The sequence below is a fragment of the Indicator indicator genome, chromosome 17 (assembly GCF_027791375.1).
Source record: "Indicator indicator isolate 239-I01 chromosome 17, UM_Iind_1.1, whole genome shotgun sequence".
Classification (NCBI taxonomy): domain Eukaryota; kingdom Metazoa; phylum Chordata; class Aves; order Piciformes; family Indicatoridae; genus Indicator; species Indicator indicator.
This window is the reverse complement of record NC_072026.1, coordinates 20,635,530-20,654,885: the sequence shown is the minus strand read 5'-3', so window position 1 is coordinate 20,654,885 and position 19,356 is coordinate 20,635,530. Positions and strand designations below refer to the sequence as shown.

The 19,356-nt window shown below is 57.2% G+C and overlaps 1 protein-coding gene across 6 annotated transcripts in view; it reads left to right on the top strand.

Annotated features, from left to right (window-relative positions):
- The window catches only part of DLG3 (discs large MAGUK scaffold protein 3), a 99,471-nt gene extending 82,122 nt beyond the window's left edge, over nucleotides 1-17,349 (top strand). For 3 of the 6 annotated variants that reach the window (XM_054388542.1, XM_054388541.1, XM_054388540.1), the window contains 10 exons: nucleotides 4,024-4,138; nucleotides 7,601-7,777; nucleotides 8,719-8,794; nucleotides 11,033-11,078; nucleotides 12,842-12,892; nucleotides 13,619-13,720; nucleotides 13,862-14,034; nucleotides 14,609-14,718; nucleotides 15,588-15,679; nucleotides 17,243-17,349. In XM_054388542.1, the coding sequence (XP_054244517.1) occupies nucleotides 4,024-4,138; nucleotides 7,601-7,777; nucleotides 8,719-8,794; nucleotides 11,033-11,078; nucleotides 12,842-12,892; nucleotides 13,619-13,720; nucleotides 13,862-14,034; nucleotides 14,609-14,718; nucleotides 15,588-15,679; nucleotides 17,243-17,349 (1,049 nt within the window). Of the gene's footprint in view, nucleotides 1-4,023; nucleotides 4,139-7,600; nucleotides 7,778-8,718; nucleotides 8,795-9,367; nucleotides 9,468-11,032; nucleotides 11,079-12,132; nucleotides 12,175-12,841; nucleotides 12,893-13,618; nucleotides 13,721-13,861; nucleotides 14,035-14,608; nucleotides 14,719-15,587; nucleotides 15,680-17,242 lie in introns of those variants that run through there. The other 3 variants (XM_054388537.1, XM_054388538.1, XM_054388543.1) reach the window with 3 other exon arrangements.
- Nucleotides 17,350-19,356: the final 2,007 nt, after the last annotated feature.

Below are 19,356 nucleotides of genomic sequence, written 5' to 3'. Positions count from 1 at the left end.
CAGCATTGTGGGGGCTTGCCAGGCACTAGGAGTGGAAAGAAGTAAAGACAGGGCCAGGGAAGGGTAGAAAGAGGAGCTGCCATTGTGGCTTTCCTCCGAACACCTGCACCTGAGGCAGAGCCTCTGATCATGCTGCACGCTGTTGAGGAGGAGGAGGCTGCTCCCTGTGATGGTGCCTATGGGCCCTACCCCTTGAGAGCTTCTCCCCCTGACTTTTGCCTGCTGCTGTCACCAGCACTTGGCTTTGGTAATTCCTCCTCCTGCCACCCTGCACAACAAAACCTTGATAATTTTCACCCAAAATTACAAACATTAGGGAAATGCCAGGACTGTGCAGATAATTCTAAAAGCCTCCCAGCTTTCCCTATGGCCTTGCTCCCCTCTGCTTACGTGGGACTGTGGCACATGTACCCACGGCTGGGAGGCGTGTGGCATCAGAGCAGTAAAATGGGTAGGCTGAAGGGGACAGATGGAGCTGGGGTTAGTTTTTGCAGGTGGCTGAGCATCTCTGGGCTCTGCTGATGGCCTGGCAGACCTGGCCTGGCTCTGTGCAGGTGAGTTTGTGTGGAGCAGAGCATTCCCACGAGGCTGTATTCAGAGATTGCTCTCCAGTGCAGCTCTCTACTCTACCATCACCTGCTCCCCTTGCACTGTCTCCCAGTGCCCAGAAGCCAGCTGCAGCCCCACTGTCTGTTGGTTTCCCTGCATATATTTGCAGGCAGGTGCCCACTGATGTTAGTGGTCTGTGGTGCTCAGACCCACAGGGCTGGATCCCGCTGCTGAGCTCAGCCTGTGCTGCAGGATCAGACCCAGCACAGCCAGGGCTGAGGAGAGTGGCAGGAGGGTGGAATGGAGTTTTTATGGAGCTGCTGAATGGGAATAGCAAACACCCTGCCCCTCCTGGCGCACGGCACGGCGTCACCGTGGCACTTGTGGCAAGTCACCTCTTGCACCAGGTCACCTCTTGCATATTTTTCAGTCCTGATAAATGTGTCCTGAAAGTCCTGGGTCTCCTGGGAGTCCCTGGGAGGTGAGGAGCAGCCATGGCTCACCTCTGCACAACATCGTGGCCAAGCTTCCTTAACAAGTTTTGGCTGCCCAGGAGATTCCCTTCCAGGATGTGGAGGCAAGGTGTCTGTGAGCCAGGGGGCAAAGGCAGGAGCACTGCTTGCTGGGCGTTGTCTGCTGGTAGTTGTCTCAAAGGCTGCTCCAGTGTGCAGCTCTAGGGGCCAGTGGGAGCTGGGAGCATCCCATGGTTGTTGCTCGGGTAACCTTACCATGCATGGGGAGGGAGGTGGTGGATTTGATTTTGGGTCTGGTTGCTCCTGTGCTCTCCCTCATGGGTTGCTGGCTCCTTGGGAGACCCTTGCCAGGACAGTGCTGTGGTTGCTCTATGGGGGCAAAGCCATAGCAGTCCCTGTGTTCTCCAGCATGCTGCCTCCAGCCTGGCTTGTGTTTCCTGTTATGTCACTGGGCTTTTCCCAGCCCCTCCAAGCAGCAGGACTGCTCCAGCAACATTTGGAAAGCCCCCTCCAAGGAGTGCCCCAGCTGAGGTGGGAATGTTTGGGAGTTCCACCCTTGGGTTGCATGCAGGCAACACAGTTGCTGGCAAGGTGGTGGCACCCAGAAGTTGCCCTTCTGCCATCCCCGCCCTGATACCAGTAATGGCCAAACTTACTTTTGCCCTTTGCTGTCTGCCTGGTCCTGGGCAGTGGGTCCTCCATGCTGGGCTTCTTGTGCAGCAGGGAGTTGCAGGAGGGATGCAAGCCCTGTGGCAGGGAGCAGCAGTCCTTTTGGTGTGGGGTATGCAGAGGATCTGTGCCCCTGGTGGCATCTTGACAACACAACAGGGGATGAGGGTTATAGTGCCCAGCTCAGCAGCTTTTTGGGGAAATAGCTCTTAGTAGCAATGAGGATTGACACAGCAGCTGTACCTGCTGGTACCTGCTGTACATGATGGATGCTCCTCTGGGATCTAAGAGCTGGGATCTCTGCTGATCTCTAGGAGTGGAACATCTGCCTATGAGGACAGGCTGAGGGAGCTGGGGCTCTGCAGCTTGGAGCAGGGGAGCCTGAGGAGTGCCCTCATTGCTGGTGATAAAAGATGTGCAGGGCTGGAGCCAGGCTCTGCTCAGGGATGTCCAAAGACAGCACAAGGGGCACTGGGGGCAAGCAGGGGAACAGAAGGGAAAATGTTGTCCCTGTGAGGGTGCTGGAGGCCTGGAGCAGGCTGCCCAGAGAGGTTGTGGAGTCTCCTGCTCTGGAGACTTTCCAACCCCACCTGGATGTGTTCCTGTGTGACCTGCCCTGGGTGCCCCTGCTCTGGCAGGGGGTTGGACTTGGATGATCTCTGGTGGTCCCTTCCAACCCCTAATGTTCTGTGGCTCTGTGATCCAAGAGCTTCTCTGAGATGTAAGAGCTCATGGGAATCCTGTGGCAGGATGAGCTGCGCCACAGCTCGTGGCCAGCTGCAGCCCACCTCAGTGTGAGGTGCGAGGTGCAGAAGAGGGTGCAGGTCAGTGAGTACAAGAGTGCTGCCTTGGTGTCAGAATTCGGTTTTCTTATGAAATAAAGCTTGGCCATGACTGATTGTTGCTGTGTTTCCCTCTGCTAAGCAGGAAGGCAGGCAGGGGCAGTGGGTGCCCCTTAGCATGGGATTGGCAGGGATCTGGTGACCTCCATGTTAAGCATCGGACTGCCCACCGTGTGGCACTTCTTGATGTCCCGTGGCAGGGGAGGGGGCTGTGTGTGGACTTTGTGTGTGCAGCTTGGCAGTTTCTGTGTACTGCCTTTTTTGCCCAGTCAAGAAGTAGCAATGCACCTTTGGCAGCTGGGTGCAGAATGCAGATGCCCAGGCAGGGCTGGCTGCAGAATGAAGGGCTGGAGAGGCAGGAAATGCAGAGCCCCTACCCCACCCCCAGCCCTGCAGAGGCCCTAACCCCTGAGCCCTGCAGAGCCCATAACCAACCCCCAGCACTCACCAAGAGTTACCTTTCCCGTTGCTGGCTCTCAAGGGCAGACCCCAGTGCTGTTTCTCAGCAGTGTACTGTTGCAGCCAGCTCTGCAGGCTTTGCAGCAGCCTGCACAGCCTCCTGCACTGCTGGGGCCCTGCTCTGCAGCCAGCACTTGCCTCCACCGCTGAGCTGCTGTGCTCTGGTTCACAAAAGAAGCCCCAAACCACATGAGAACCTGCAGGTTGTGGGGAAGGCTTTCTAGGCAGGTTTTACAGCAGGCCTGGGACTGGCTCCATCTCAGTGGGACATGGGGATGTAATGCAGAGTGTGCCCAAGGCACAAAACCAAGGGCAGCAGGAGAGAGCTGCTGGGGTAGGCTGTGGTGGTGCTGGCAGCTTCCCTGCTGCTGCAGCTGCTTGCTGCCCAGCAAACCTCTGCCAGCCAGCCCTGAGTGAGCAGGGCTTGGAGCCTCCACCCTCTGCTTGCTACCTGACCTTTACTCTCAGCTGAAGGTCGGGCTCCAGTGGCAGCTAGGACTGCTTCGGGGACTGCTCCTGGCAGGGAGCTGCTTCTGGAGTGTGCCCTGGAGGGTCTCTGCTACCAGGATGTAGGGGAGTGAGAGGTGAATTCCTCCTCCTAGCTCCCCTTCCATCGGCAAGGCTGTGCTTTGCCTCCCACTTCCTTAGGTCATCTGAGAAGAGGGGCAGTGGGGCCCCTCCGTGGCTGCAGTCGTGCCTTGCTGCTCCCGTCTGTGGGTGAGGCTCTTCTGGAGGGGCTTTCTTGGCACAGCTCTTCTTTCACTGAGCTGCAGCTTAATAGCAGTGGAGATCTTGTCAGCCCTTGCAGCCTGCTGCCTTTGCAGAGGTTTGGGGTGGGTTTGGCAGCAGCTGGTGCCCTGCCTGAGCTCCTGCAGGGTGCTGCAGCCCCTTTGGCTTCCTCTTCCCCTGTGTGCAGGGATGGGCAGGCTCAGGGCAAGGTGCCCCAGGGAGCAGCTGGCGTCTCTTGCACCTGGCGTGGTTTGGGGATGTGGCTGAGGGCCTGCCTGCTCTGACCACCTCTCTCCATGCAGAGTACAGCCGCTTCGAGTCCAAGATCCACGACTTGAGGGAGCAGATGATGAACAGCAGCATGAGCTCTGGCTCTGGCTCGCTGCGGACGAGTGAGAAGAGATCTCTCTATGTGCGGTAAGCTTAGTGCCCCAACCCTGCCCCCTGCTCCTGGTGGCTAGAGCTGGGGGTGGAGTGTGTGTGTCCCCGTGATGGGGTGTGGGGGAGGAGGGTCGAGCCTGGGCAGTGCAGCACCTCTGGATAGGTGTTCTGGAGGCCAGGAGAGTGGGTGTGGTGGATGCATGCTGAAGGGCAGAGGCTGCAGCAGGGAGGAAGGTGCATTTGCAGTGGTGTGCTGGGGCTCTGCACTCAGTGCCTTGGCTGTGGAACGTGCTGGTGTCTCTGCAGAGCACGGGGGGGCTGCTGGCCAGCCCACCCCACTGAGGACCACTGGGAAATGCCAGGCATCCAGTGCTGCTTCTGCTGCAGGCAGCTTGGGGCAGCACTCAGGAAGCTTTACTTGAACCACTCCTCGATAACAGGTTTCTCCCTGTCTCCTCCCACCACTCCTGCAGCAGGATCTGGCTGGAGGAGGGATGAGCTCTTAGGAGGATTAATGCTCTGAGCCCTCAATGTGCTTTTGGTCTGCAGCCAGGTGCAAGGCAGGCAGCTGCAAGTCCTTGTCACCACAGCAGCTCACTGACTGCCTTCTGCCACCTCCTGCCTATCACAGTGAGTGGAGTGACAGCTAATGAGTAATTTTAACTTGTGAATTAAAATAATCCTGTAAATCTTTGCCCTGCACAGCCTGTTGCAGGTGAGGGCAGGCAGGAGCTAGGGATGCTTCACCGTGTGGAAGGGTAAGGGCTAAGGCTGCATTAGCCTCAGCCTGCATGTCCCACTGCATAGCTGCCCCATGCAGAGGGTGCACTGCATCCCTGCAGTTCATGCCTCCCACAGGGTTCCACAGGCACCTTGCTGTGTTTAGCATCTCAGGGCTCTGCTAGGGGTGTGCAACAAGCTGGGCACCACATTGGATAAGCATCCTGCTAGTCCTACCCTTGGTCTGCTGCTGTCCCATGCACACTCTCATGGCTGGAGCAGGGTTTAGGCTGGCTCAGCCTGAGCTGAGGTCAGGAGTCTCCTTTCGCTGCCCAGAAAGGTGCTGCATGCACTGGTGCATGCATGCAAACCAGAGAGCTATCTACTGCCTCCTGCTTGCTTGTAGCATCTCACATCTCGGTGTGGCTTTGGTAGCGCCTCTGCAGCACTGTGTCCACTCACATACACCCAGGTGGCTTCAGAAGGAAGCTGGGCAGTGCCTTGCTGGGAGGGTGATGCCCAGGAGAGCTCTCTCCCCGTGTGCCTCTCCCTGAAGCCTGCCACTGGCAGCCATGCCTCCACAGGGTGGTGTGAGAGCTGCGGGTGCCGGGGCTGCAGCAGCGCTGCTGGGCGGGGTGGTTTCAGGCAGGGTTCGCTCGAAACCAGCTGCTGCAGTGTCCACAGCACATCAACTACAGCACTTGGCTACCCAGCTGCTTGAGTCACCCCTGGCACTGCCTCGCTTTGTGCCCCGCATGCTGCCCCTGCCCCCAGCCTCCCTGCTGCCTGCCAGAGGCCTCAGAGCTGGACAGGGCTGAGCACCTTTGTCTGCTGGCTGCCCATGCTGCTCCAGAGCAAAGTCTGCTGGGGCTGTGCCAGGTAGGGCAGGGGGCAGGCAGATGTTGTGCCTGGGCGCTGGGAGGAGCCTGTGCCAGGTCTCTAGCACTGCTCCCCTGCCCTCCAGCCAAACTGTCTGCTCTCCTGGCTCCTCCTGCACTGTTGCATGAGTGGTCTGGGGGCAGAGCAGTGACCATCCTGCCATCTGGCTCCTGCACCCTGTGTGCCCTGAGGAGCATCCAGCCATGCCAAGTCCTGGGTGTTAACACAGCCAGGGGCTGGTGTTTCAGGGAGCATCGTGCCTTGGGGCCTCTGCTTTGCAGGTGTCCAGACTTTGCACAAATCTTGCTGTGCTGCCCTGGGCTGCCAGCAGCTGCTGCGGGAGGAGAGCGAGCCCTGGGACCAGCACTGCTGTGTAGGATGTGGGCAGGGCACCCTGCTGCCTGCCTGGCTCTGGAACCAGCCTGACCAGTTTCCTGGCACCTGGGCTTGTGCTTTGCTCCCGACAGCGCTGGCCTTGCAGGGTCTTGCTGGCCACACACAGCCTTATCTTTTGGCCAGAAGCTGCCTGTAAAGGTTGCTTACCTCTGGCCACAGCACCCTGTGGTGCTACATTGCTGGCTGCAGTGTGCTGGGGGCCACACTTGGGTGCAGAGGGATTGAGCATGAGAGCTGCCCTAGCCCTGAGCAAGCTGGGAGAGGGGGAGCGACCTGATGGCCAGGCTTGGATGTACCTCACTGCATCAGGTCTCGTTCCAAAGAGCCCTCCCCCCAAGCCACAGGTCAGCCAGTCTTCTCCTCCTCCCCATCAAGACCAGCTTCCATGACCCAGTCCCAAGTGACCCAAAAGGTTTTGTCACCCAGTGCTCCCCTGGCACCACTGCAGCAAGGGTCTGGCTGAAGTACCCTCCCCACTCTGCTGCTCCACAAGGACCTGTCACATGGCCCCTAGGCCTTCCATTTGCACCTTTGTCCTTTCAGATCCCCTAAGGGGTCCACACAATGGAAGAGGGTAATAGGCAAGGCAGAAGGTGTCTCACCTGGTTGAAGAAGGCTTATTAGTGCCAGGATTAAACCAGCAGGCAGACAGTGTTTGTGGTGCCCAGGGTTGTGCAGGTCTGGGAGGCAAGCACAGCCAACAGGAGCAAACACAGGGTTTGTGCCACCAGCAGCAGTGCTTTTAGTGACTCTTCCCTTGGTCTGGGTTGGTGCAAAGTGGATGTATGGAAGCAAACAGGGTTTGAGGTCTGACCTGGGCAGAGTGAGGTCACATGAAGCCACTGTGAGCAGCTTGTGGGCACAGGCTTCAGTGCTGTGTGATAGGAGCCTGCAGGAGAGGCATCTGCTCCTCTGGGTTCAAAAAGAGAAAGTCTGTTCTCAAGCTGATTGGTGTAACATGAACATAATTTTACACTAAACAAACTGTTTCCAGGGGAAATGTTTAGGAGTCTGAAAAGGCTCAGTTGTGGACTGTCCAGTTCTGGACTCCAGTCCATGCTCACAGCCTTCCACGGCCTCTGCCCATGCAACCATCCACCAGCAGTGGGGTCTGATGTTGGCCCTGTAGCTGCTGGGGAGAGATGGTGGAGAGCAGCCCCAGCCCAGCTCCCTGCTGCCCTCCTGCCCACCACAGGGGTCTTGAGACCCGACGATCTTTGCCTGCTGGCCAAGCACAGCTACCTTCAGTGCTTTGCTGCCTCTCAGAGCCAGTTGCGATGGTCCAGCACTGCTAGTCCTGCACTGCATGCTCAGGGACTTGTGCTGGACCCAGCAGCAGGAGGGCTGTGCTGGTGGCTGTGAGCTCAGCTCCCCTTGGCTTCCCCAAAGGTTGGCTTTAAATCCTCTGAGATAGGAGGGTGGCAGTGCCACGGGGCAGTGGCAGTGCTGCCCTTGTGCCTGGCAGAGCTCGAGGAAGGCATTTGTACCTCTGCCCCTCTGCAGAGCCCTGTTTGACTACGATCGGACCCGGGACAGCTGCCTGCCCAGCCAGGGGCTCAGCTTCTCCTATGGGGACATCCTGCACGTCATCAACGCCTCTGACGATGAGTGGTGGCAGGCCAGGCTGGTGACGCCCCACGGTGAGAGCGAGCAGATCGGGGTCATCCCCAGCAAGAAGAGGTGAGTGTCCAGCAGCAGCAGCTGTCACACAAGGGCTGTCCTGGGTCTCCCCAAACTTTGCAAGGCCTGCAGCCCTCAAAGATCTGCTCAGGACATTATCTCCTTGTGGTCCCAGCTCACCTGCCTCTTCAATCCTAGAGGGAATGGATACAAGGTGTGCCAGGGGAGGGTCAGGCTGGAATCAGGAAATATTTCTGCACTGAAAGGGTTCTCAGACATTGCAACAGGCTGCCCAGGGCAGTGATGCAGTCACCATCCCTGGAGGTGTTCTCAAGCAATTAGGGACATGGTTTAGTGTTGACCTGGTGGTGCTGGGTTGAAGGTTGGATTGGATGAGCTTGAAGGGTCTCTTCCAACCACATACATTCTGTGGTTGTGCACTGGGAAGGGCACCCTGCTTGCAAGCTAGAGTTGTATGCAGGTCTCCCTGAGGAGATGTTCTATAAAGCTGGGTGAGACTTCAGGTGAGAAGAGTACTCAGCCCCCTCCTTGGTCCCTGTGGAGATGGAGAACTGGTATTTATCAACCTGGAGCTCAAGTAAGAGCAGAGTCATAGCAGCTAACTGCAGGCTGTTCCTTGTGTCCTCTGACAACCTGCCCAACTGCAAGACAGGTCCCATGAGATGGGCAGTCACAGAAAGCAGACAGCCTGACTGCCACTGCCTTCAGGTCTGCAGAGCCAGCCCCATCTCTGTCCTCCATCCCTTGCCTCCAGAGAAGGCTGACTTGTCTCCTCTCTGGCTCCTCCAGGCACTGGCCTTGGTCATACCATGGGCAGGTGGCTCCACTTCTGTGTCTGGGAAGGAGCTGCCCTTCTCCAGCAGATCCACCACCCAGAGGTGCCTGGAGCTGCCTGTGAAGGCTCCATGCCAGCTCCCAGGCAGATGGCATGGAAGCATATGGTGGGACTAGCAGCTTTCTCCTCTTTAACTTCCCACCAGGGTGGAAAAGAAGGAGAGAGCGCGGTTGAAAACAGTGAAGTTCCACGCCAGGACTGGCATGATTGAGTCCAACAGGGTAAGTGCTGAGCTGGGGCTCTGGGGTGCCTGGAGCCGTTAGTGAGCAGGGGCAGGATGAGCCTCAGCAGCCAGAGCTCCTAGTGGGGCTACTGTAGCAATCCCAAAGCAAAGAGCAGCCTGCCCCAGGCCCATGTCTCCTCAGCACCAATCCTGTCTGACCACAGGGACTGAGCAGCAGAGCTGGAGGTGGTGTGAAAGGGCTGGGGAAGAAGCCTGGGCTGGAGTGGTGGGAGAGCAGAGCCTATCCCACCATGGCCTGTGGCTGGGAGCTGACTGCAGAGGAAGGTAGCTGCCCTCACCCCTGAGTGCTTAGTGAGTGGACAAGGAAGGGACCCCCCTGGCTACCTCTGCAGAGCTGCCCCTTGCCCCATCAGCTTCCAGCATTCCCTGCCACATGTTTTTCTCCATGCTTAATTTTTTCCCTCCATGACAGTTTCCATGTAATCTACACCATTTCATTTGAGGGTAGCTGCCCTGCCACGGCTCCTCGTTGTCTCTCCACTTTGATTTCCCCACGTGTGTTGAACACCATTGTTTTCTCTGTCCTCCCTTCCATCTCCACGCTCTCCAGTCGATCAAAACGAAACGTAAAAAGAGTTTCCGCCTCTCCCGAAAGTTTCCCTTTTACAAGAGCAAAGAGAACCTGGCCCAGGAGAGCGGCGGACAGGAACGTAAGTAGCAGCTGGCCAGAGAGGGCAAGCCTGCAACCCTCAGTCCCCTGCTCTGTGGGGAGAGGTCGGGCATGTGCTCACAGCCAGGGCTCCTGGCACCTGCCCCTCTTCCAGTCTGTGCTCCACAGAGGTGTCAGCAGCTAGGGAGAAACCAGAGCCTGATGCCACAGCCGTGGCTCTGGGCTGGTGCTCTTTTCTCTCTCTCTCATGTTCAATGTCTTCATCCTTTCATCTAACTGCACACCCACCTGACCCTCTGCTCTGCCTCCCCCTGCTCTCCCCTTTCTGCTGTGGGCTCTGCTCCCTCCCTATACCTGCTGCTCCCCTCCAAGCAAGGGGTTGACCACCTCCTGCAGGGCTTCTCCTGTGCCCACCAGGGCTGAGGAGGGAGGTCCTGGCTGCAGTCCCTGTGTGCCCTCAAAGTGGCTCACAGCTGCGTATGCCTAGCTTAGAACCCTTCCTGAATTAGACCCTGTGGGTGCAGGGGAGTCGTACCCTTGCTAATGGAGGAGCTGCCTGCCCATGACTGAAGTTCATCTCTGGTAGCTGGCTGAAGAGTGGGTTCCTAGGCAAGGCAGGGCATTCAGCTTGTTGCCCCAAGTCCTGATGTGGGCAGCCCTGGAGCTGCTCACCGAGCCCAGCTGCCCCTCCTTCCAGATGCTAAACTGTGTCTACTCCTGGCAAGCATCCAGACAGAGAGCCGTGGTCCTCACCTGGAGGAAGAGGAGATTGGCAAGGCAGAGCATTGTCTCTGCCCTGATGCCAGTGCAGCAAGCGCATCCGTCTGCTGCCTGTACCAGGCTGGCACCAGCTTCTAGCAAGCTCAGCAGCCAGCATCAGCCTGCGTCCTGCAGGGAAGGTTTAGTTTGTGTCTGAGTATGTTCTGTAGTGCCTGGGTGTGGCTGGGCTCCAGTCAGCTCCATGATGGGGTCTCTGGGGCACTGCTGTCAGCCAGCCCTCTGAGGCAGCACTGGGATGGGCAGGGCGATGTTCTCCACCAGCCTGTGTCACAGACCTGCAGCCAGCTCGCTCCCCATGCTCTGCCCCCCTGCAGCTTGCAGCCAGGAGGCTTCCCCAGGTTTCCACAGCCTGTGCAAGCACTGAGGAGCAGACAGCTAACCCAGGTGGGAGAGCAGTGCCCTGTGGCACAGGGCAAGGGGGCTGTGGTTAGGCTGTGCTCTGCCTACTGTCCAGGGCAGTGTGGAGCTGCTGTGCCCTGCCAGCACCCTTTGAGGCACCACGACACCACCTCAGCCCTGCTGACCAGCAGCTCAGGGCTGGCAGGTGCTGCTGTAGCTACCCTCAGACCCACGGGGGCCCTTGGGGGCTCTCTGGCAGAGAGGATGAGCTTGGTGGGGGGGGTCCAGCTGCAGAGGGCAAGACATTTAGCAGGCTGACGGCCTCGGCTCTGGGAACATTAAACCTCACTTGCAGTTGCAGCTCTGGGCCGTTCTGCAATCCTGTCACTAATGCTCATCTGGCTCTGTCTCCCCCACCCCTCTGACTGCCCTTTCCCATGCTCTCTTCTCTTCCCCTCTCCCCCTTCTTGCTGTCTGTGAAATCAGGACTTCCCTGGGTTAAGTGACGATTATTATGGAGCAAAGAACCTGAGTAAGTGAATTCGGATGGCATCGTTCCCTTTGCGTCGCTGGCATGCCTGGTGGTGCCTGGGGAGTGCTGGGCCCTGGCCTGGGCAGGTGTGCAGGGAAGGAGCCCCTGGGGAGCGTTGTGTCTGCAGGTGGAGGCTGTGGGGCTTGAGGAGGTGCTGCTGCTGCTGCATGTGGGGAGGGGGGGACACTGTGCTTGGGGGTGTTGCCTATGCCCTAAGCACACCCAGCTGAGGGCTGCCCACTGCACCCATGGTGAGCTGTACCTCCTCAGCTTTCTCTTCCTCCTGCCTCCCAACTGGGCTGGTGCTGATTTAGTGCTCAGAGACTTGTAGCCACTGGCAGTGCAGGTGGGAGGTGGCCTTGACTGTGATGGGTCTGCTCTGAGAGGGATGAGTGACTTCTTGAAATGCTGCCACCTTCCTTTGGGGCACCATGCTCCCAGAGGTGTAAAATAGGAGCCCCTCAGCACTCCCAGCTGGGTGTGAGTCCTGCCGAGCTCTGCATCTGCCCTGAGTGGAGCAGAGCCTGGCCAGGGCCAGGCAGTGACCAGCAAGCTCCATGGGGCAATCGCAGCACTGGGATCAACCTGAGCAAGCAAAGTCCCAAACTCTGTCCCATCCTGTCCCTGTCTTGTCTCTGTCAATGCCAGCTCCTCTCAGAGGGAGGCTGCCCTGTGCCTGTGCCGGTGTGAGCCGTGCCTTGCGCTGCCCTCCGTCTGCATGCTGCACCCTCTGCCCTGCCAGCACCCTGCCCCTGCACCTTCCCCTGGTCTGGGGAGCCCAGTGCCCACGCCTGTGTGCCCACACCTGCCAGGGAGCCCCATCCTGGCCCCCTCCTGCGCTCTCAGAGTAGCCAGGCGCCCCCCTGCACACCCACTGCTTCCCAACAAGGGGCGAGAGATGCTACCCTGCCAGGCAGCGCAGGCTTGTCCCGCTGGGGCACAGGTCCTTTAGGAGGCTGCTGTTTCCCTGCCCTGGCTCAGTGCTGCTGGCTGACAGCCTGGGTGCCCCCCAGCCATGCTCCATCTGAAGGGGGTCTCTCTGGTTGCTTTGCAGAGGGTGTGACGTCAAACACCAGTGACAGCGAGAGCAGTTCCAGTAAGTGTCTCCCCTGCTCTCCTGCCCCTGTGCACGTGTGTGTGTGTGTGTGTGCACCTCCTGGCACTTCCATCCTGTCCTGTCCCTGTGCTCGCTGTCCAGAGGCTGGGCCTTCTTGCTGGTGATAACAAGCTGCTGCAGCCAGCCTTCTCCTTGGAGCCAGGGGAGGCAAGGGCTGGAGGGCAGGACTGAGCCTGCAGCTTCCCTGCTCTCTCTTGGCTGTAGGACTCTGCAAGGCTACTCAGTGATGGATTCCCAGTTCATGGGAATCAGTGGCTGCTGCAGGAAGCTGTGGCCGGAGGACACACCTATAGCTTAGGCAGCTTCTGGAGCCCAAGCCTGTACAGGAGCATGGGGGTCCATCTCCAGGGAATGCTCCCTGGGGCACTGGCAAGGCCTCTGAATCTGCAGCACCTGTAGGGAGGATGGTGCTTCCCAACAGGCCCCCAGCCTGGGGAGGGTCAAAGCTGGGATGTGAATAATTAACTCAGATCAAAGGCTGGTGACTGCATGCCTGTCATGCTCCGTATCAGCTGGCAGTATGACCAGGGCAGCCTGGAGGTGTCCCCAGGGCTGCAGGAAGTTGGCTGGGGCAGCTCCTTTTGGGTGTGGAGGGGCTGGAAAGCTGCTGTGAGCATTCACCTGCTTTGCCCTGGCTCTGTTGCAGAAGGACAAGAGGACACCATCCTGTCGTATGAGCCAGTGACACGGCAAGAAAGTAAGTTCTGGCACTCAGCTGCCCCATGGCCACTCCAGCATGGGTAGCTGTGTCCCCGGCACAGCCAGGGTGACCTCCTTCCCTCCTCTGCCATCCCAGCATGGGGTGAACACAAGTGGTATTTCTTGTCTGTGGTGAGCAGCAGGGGCACCAGGTGTCCGGCCACCTCGCAGGGCTTTCCCTGACCTTGGCCACCCCTTTGTAAACAACAGAAAAGGCTTTTGACCTTGTCTGCAAGACTAGGGCTAAAACTGACCTGCGCTTTAGTCCCCATCTGAGGACAGGATAATCCCTCCCTGCTCAGGCCAGGTCCCTGCTGCAGAGCAATCCTCTCAGTTCTCAGAGTTAAACCCTGCTCGGTGCTCAGTCCCTCAGGTCCTTTTGCAGGCTGAGCAGCCTCAGCACTCTGCCGCTGCCAGAAGCTGGGGCAAGCTCCTGGGCTGCTGCAGCTCCCCCAGCTCCGAGGCATCCTCACCCAGCTCCCCTGCTTATCTGGCTCCCACCCTGAGTGAGGGAGCAGTGCTCTGTGACCCTGGGGGACCTGCAGCATGGTTTGGGTCAGAGGGGAAGGAGATGCTGGCTGTGATGATGAGGGGATAACTTGCATGGAGGAGACAGCTTTGGGAGCCCATCTGGGCAGGGAGAGGGCAGCTTGGCGTCCAAGGCAGGAGTAGGGCCAGCTGCCTGCGGCACAGGCCAGGCTGAGGCTGTGGCTCTGGTTTGCAGTTCACTACACCAGGCCAGTGATCATCCTGGGGCCCACCAAGGACCGCATCAACGATGACCTCATCTCCGAGTTCCCACACAAGTTCGGCTCCTGCGTGCCCCGTAAGTGCCCGCTGGCACTCGCCACCGCTGCCACAGGCAGGGGAGAGCAGTGCCCCTGCTGCTTGCAGCATGGGGAGGGGGCAGTCCTGGGATTGTCCCTGCCAGGAGCCCAGGCTTGCTCACCCTACCCACCCTCCCCAGACACCACCAGGCCTCGACGTGACAATGAGGTGGACGGTCAGGACTACCACTTTGTCATCTCCCGGGAGCAGATGGAGAAGGACATCCAGGACAACAAGTTCATAGAGGCTGGGCAGTTCAATGACAACCTCTATGGCACCAGCATCCAGTCAGTGCGGGCAGTGGCAGAGAGGGTGAGTGTCTCCGGATACCATTGGGTGTTGGGTGGCATTCCTGGGACCGGGACACATCCAGTCCAAACCCAGACATGTTCAGCAGTTCCACTTCACATGTTGATAACAAAGGGCTACAACCACTTTAAGCAAGCTTGGCACAAACCTCTCCTCTCTCCAGAGTCCTGCCAAGCCACCTGGCTGCTCTCCTCAGCCAAGTGACTCCACCTCAGTTGTCAAGCCTCTGTCATCCAAACTCCACCCAAAAGGCTGCCACCAGCCTGGTGCTGAGGAGCTCGCAGAGCAAAGGTGCTCAGGTGCCCTCCTCAGGGCAGCAGCATTTGCTCTGCAGGAGTGCTGGAGTGTGCTGAGGGCTCAATGAACAGCCTCAGCTGTTCAGAGAGGTCCATACCTTGGCACTGCTGCTGTCCTGCTCCAAGCAGACATGAGCATGAGGTGCTGAGAGCTGGCTCGTGTCTCAGGCCTGGTGTTTCACCTCTAGCTCCTCTTTTGTAAGCACGGCTGTCTGAGCAAGCTGCTCTCTGCACAGAGCAGGCTGTGTGGGTGGCTCTGATCCCAACTGTCTCCTTTCCAGGGGAAGCACTGCATCCTGGATGTGTCTGGCAATGCTATCAAGAGGTTGCAACAAGCACAACTTTATCCCATTGCCATTTTCATCAAACCAAAATCTATTGAGGCTCTCATGTAAGTGCAACACCACCTCTCTGCCTCTCTGGGGCCAGCAGCTCTGGCGTGTTGGAGCTTTGTCTGCTGCTCCTGCTTTTTAGAAAACAGTGGAGGTTGCTTCTTCTGCTGAACTTGCCCTTTCTCAAGAGGACACTGTGGTGTCTCTCCCTATATAATGCCATGGCACAGCCAGGCTCCATAGATTGCTCCAGCTGAAAGCCCTGTGTTTGCCCCACAGAGGATTACCCATGGGCAAATCTGGAAACATTCCTGAAGCTGCCTGCTGTGACCTGCTCACCTGGGCCCTGAGTCCAGCCAGGAGAGCTGCCAGCACCTTGTAATGAGTGGAGCACAGCTAGATGGTGGCTGATCTAGGACAGCCCTGGGGAGCAGAGATGTTTCTTGTGTCCTTAAGCAGGACCACCTGCTTGTCCTGCTGCTTCTGACCCTGGGGAGTGAAGGACACAAGAGCTGAGCTTGCAGCTCTGCTGAGCAGCAGCTGAGTAGTATCTGTGAGGAGACTGAGTAGCTAGAGATGGACTCGGAGGTAAGGAGAGGCTCCGCTGGCACCGAACAGACTGGGACAGCCTCTTCTTGAGCCAGAAGGGGTTGAGTTGCTTGTTTGAATGTTGTGGGTGAGCCCAGGCAAGGAGGCTGGAGACAGGCTCTGGGAAAGCAGGGAGGCTTCTGCAGTGGTCTTGCAAAGTGTGGAGGTTGTCTGGAACTAGAGTCAGCAGCAAAGAGGCAGCAGGTGGGAGCTAAGTGCTGAGACATCAAAGAGCATGAGGGGAGGGGTCCTGCTTAGCTGCCACTGGTGGTGTGCAGAGGCTCCCTGGGCTGGTATTGCTCCTGCTGAGCTGCTGTGTTGGGTTTTCCCTCCGTGGCAGGGAGATGAACCGGAGGCAGACGTATGAGCAGGCCAACAAGGTCTTTGACAAAGCCATGAAACTTGAGCAAGAGTTTGGAGAGTATTTCACAGGTGAGTGTCCTCAGCAGGCTTTTATCTGATACCTTTTCATTTTGATGCTGGCAGCTGTGGCCTCTCCACCAGCACTGCCTTCCTGCTGCGGGGTCATGGGAAAATGTCCAGCTTCATCAGAGCAAAACAGCAGTGGCCCTTTGCCAGCAGGGCTCTGCAGATGGACTGCTTCCAGAGCAATAGAGAGCAAAGCAGCTCTAGAGCAGGAGGCAAGTTGTCAGGCAGGATTTCCAGAGTTTGAAGGCTTGTCACCTGCTCTGGTAATAAAAGCTGAGAATCCCCAGGCAGGGTGGGTGGTGGGGACTGTGAGGCTCCAGGAAAGCAACCTCCCTGCACAGGGCAAGGAGGAGCTTTTCCAAACAAAGCAAAGAGGCATTTTGAAAAGGAAAGATGAGAAACAGTGACCTAAATGGTGGAGACTGGCCTGAGTCATGACAAAACATCTCCCAGGAAAAGACTGGAAATTTGGCTGTCTTCTTAAGTAGTCTTTGCTGAAGAGCCACGCAGGGGCTGCCTGGCACTTGGTGCCTGCGGAGCTGGGCTGCTCAGGACAGGGGTATCTGGGTGGCTGGGGACACAGAAATCCTTGTGCATTAAGGAACTAATGTTTGTAGCATGATTAATTCTGGAATGGGCAGGCAAAGAGGCAGAAAAACTGGTTTTGCATCTTCCCTCAAGGGCAGTAACTGTTCCTTCTAAAGTTCAGGAGTGATGATCCTGCCCAACCCTGTGTTAACCACCTGATTGCTACCAGCTGAAAGGTCAAGCAGGTCATTTCCCCAAACTGGATCTCAGCTGAGCAGATGCCTAGGTACAAGCAGGGTAAAAGCTTTCCCCAGCCCTCCTGTCCCAGGCAGCAGTTCCAGAGCAGTTCCTTCCAGGAAGGGCACAGAGGCAGCAGGCACCATGGCTTTGCCAGTCCCTGGGCACACCATTGAATACTTGGCAATCTGGAAGCTGGCTTGAGGAAGGGATGCTCTTGGCTGGAACCTGTTGTTGAAAGGAGTGGGCTGTGGGCAGGGAGATGGTCTCTGTGGTGAGTTCTGTGCCAGGAACTTCTAATGAGGGAACAGAGGTGCTGGGGAATGGTCCTGGCTGTGCTACAGAGGCAGCCTGAGTCAGCAGGAGCATCCTCCCCTGAACGCACAGCAGAGTGCTTCATGTTGGGTGGCTGCTGAGAACCACAGCCCCCAGCTGCCCCTTCCCACTCTGCCACAGAATGCAAGAAGCAGGAGGAGCCCTCAGGAGCCAAGCAGAGAGGCTGCCCAGCCTGGCACCTCGGGCACGCACCAGGTACACAGCAGCTGATCTGCAGGGCCTCCTGTTGGGCACAGCTGAGCGGCTGCAGCGGCTGACACAATTTGCAAAGCTGATTAGCAGCTCGTTGTGGAGAGCCCAGCCAGCACCTCACAGGCCAAGGAGCTCTGGCTAATCCCCTTGGGCACGCTGGGCTAAGCCCTGTGCCAGTGCACACCCTGCTGTGTGTCTCGCTCTGTGGCTGCCGGCTGCACCTCGCCAGCCCTGCCTGGTGCTCAGGGTCTTGCTTGTTCTCTCCTCTTCCAGCCATCGTACAAGGAGACTCTCTTGAGGAGATTTACAGCAAAATAAAACAGATCATTGAGGACCAGTCTGGGCACTACATCTGGGTCTCATCCCCAGAGAAACTCTGAAGATGTCCCCCAGCTGCTTCCCTGGGAGCTGAAGATCTCCGAAGCCCCACCCTACCAGAGCCCTCTGCCCCGAGGGGGAGGAGCTGAAAACTCTTCCTGCCCCCCTTTTTAGATGGTCACACAATTGAGTTTTCTAGTCCTGTTTCTTTTGTTGGGATGAACTCCTTCATCATGTGACTGTTCCCACCATTCCTGCATGGACCTTCCCACTGCTCCATTAGAGACAGATCAGAACCCATTCAAAGTCGTTTTTTATTACTATTATTATTATTATGAACCAAGACTGAAGATGGGAGGAGGCGGCTAAGGACTAACGTAAGGAACAACTGAAGCAGGGGACTCTGAGCACGTGAGCAAAGATCAGAGCTCCAGGGGCATTTCTGCAGGGCTGCCTGGCTGGCAGCTCTGCAGGGCACAGCAGGAAGGCAGCAGAAGGCATTTTATTTATCTGTATATGTAATTTATATATAATATATAGAGAGATATTATATATATATTATATATATATATATATATATGGACGTGGACTAGGCAATCCCAGGCACCTCTCTTACCAGGTACTTCTTACTGCAGTGGCTTGCAGTCTCTCTGCCAGCACTGGGCAGAGGGAGTCCACTTGGGTGGGCAGAGCTCAAGACGGTACCAGGTGCTTTGGCAGCATCTCCAGTTGGGGCCAGCCTCCTGCCAGCCACTCTGGGCTCTTTGAGGCAGGGCAGAGGCTGGTGCCTGCCCAGGCAGAAGGGATCAGAGGTCCACAGTGAGGCAGTGAGGAACAGCAGCTGCTCTACATGAGGCTGGGAGACAGAAGCAGCAGGAGACTGCAGAGCAAGGCAGTGGCTGATGCTATATGTTAAATTGCACATTGTTTTACACACCACCATCTGTGTTTGCATGAGAGGGTTTCTTTTGGTTCTATTTTTTTAAGCTGATTTTAAACCAAATCCATGTTGTGTTGCTGTGTTGGCTTTTTTGGTTTCTTGGCTTTTTTGGTTGGTTGGTGTTGTGTTTGGTATTGTTTTTTTTTTTTCCCCTTATTCCATTTTTCTCTTGTTAATAATGAATTGAATGAGTATAAAATGCCGTTTTTTAACTTATTTTTTAAGCTGGCTCTCTTGTAAATAGAATCGAGCACTGTGGTGTTTAGTTAGGAAATACTCTGCTGCCCACATGGAACAAATGTAGCTGCTGTCCTGTCTTGCTGTGGCAAAGCTGCCTTGCCCTAGAGCTGTGGGTGCAGGCTGGAGTGGCTTGGACCACACGCTGGCATTCCCTTCCTCACCAGCCACAGGCAGGAGCAGCCCCAGCTGTGCCTTGCATGGACCCTCACACTTGTCCAAGCGAACAGCCTTGCTCCATGCCAGATCCCAGCCTTGCCTGCAGTTGGAGGTGGCCTTCCCATCTGCTCTCCTTGCAGCACAGCAGGGACCTCACTGCCTGCTGGGAGAGCTGGGGCCTGGCAGGTAAAGGTGCAGCTGCCTCACCTGGGTCTGTCTCTCACATCTCTGCACAAATCTCCTTCTGAAGCTGGGCTCTGCTCCCTCTCTCAGGGTCACCTTAGTCTGAAGCCAGCAGCCTGTACTCACAGGTCTGTGGGCCAAGGGACTGCAGAGCTGCAGCTGGCTGCTCTGCACTGGGGCTCCAAGCAGGGCAACCATTGGTGCTGAGAAATGTCTTTGGTTTCCACACTTGCATGGAACCAGTGCCTTGTGTGAGCCCAGGGGGGAGCTTGCACAGCTCTGCTGAGAAGGAGCTGTGCTGCTAGGTACTTAGAGCACGGGCAGAAGAGCCCTCCCACCACACACAACTGGTGGATGCTGTTCTCAGGCAGTGCCAAGCATCACAACAAAGGAAGTCACCACAGGAGCATGAGCAGGTAAGTCCTGGCCCATTCTCTCCGCCATGTTTTATAGCGATAAGTGAGCAGGTAGGGTGCTGGTTCCCTGTCCTGAAGGAAACTCTTGGTGCCAGCTGCTGTGTGGTGCACACAGGCTGTGGTTTTCAGTGCCA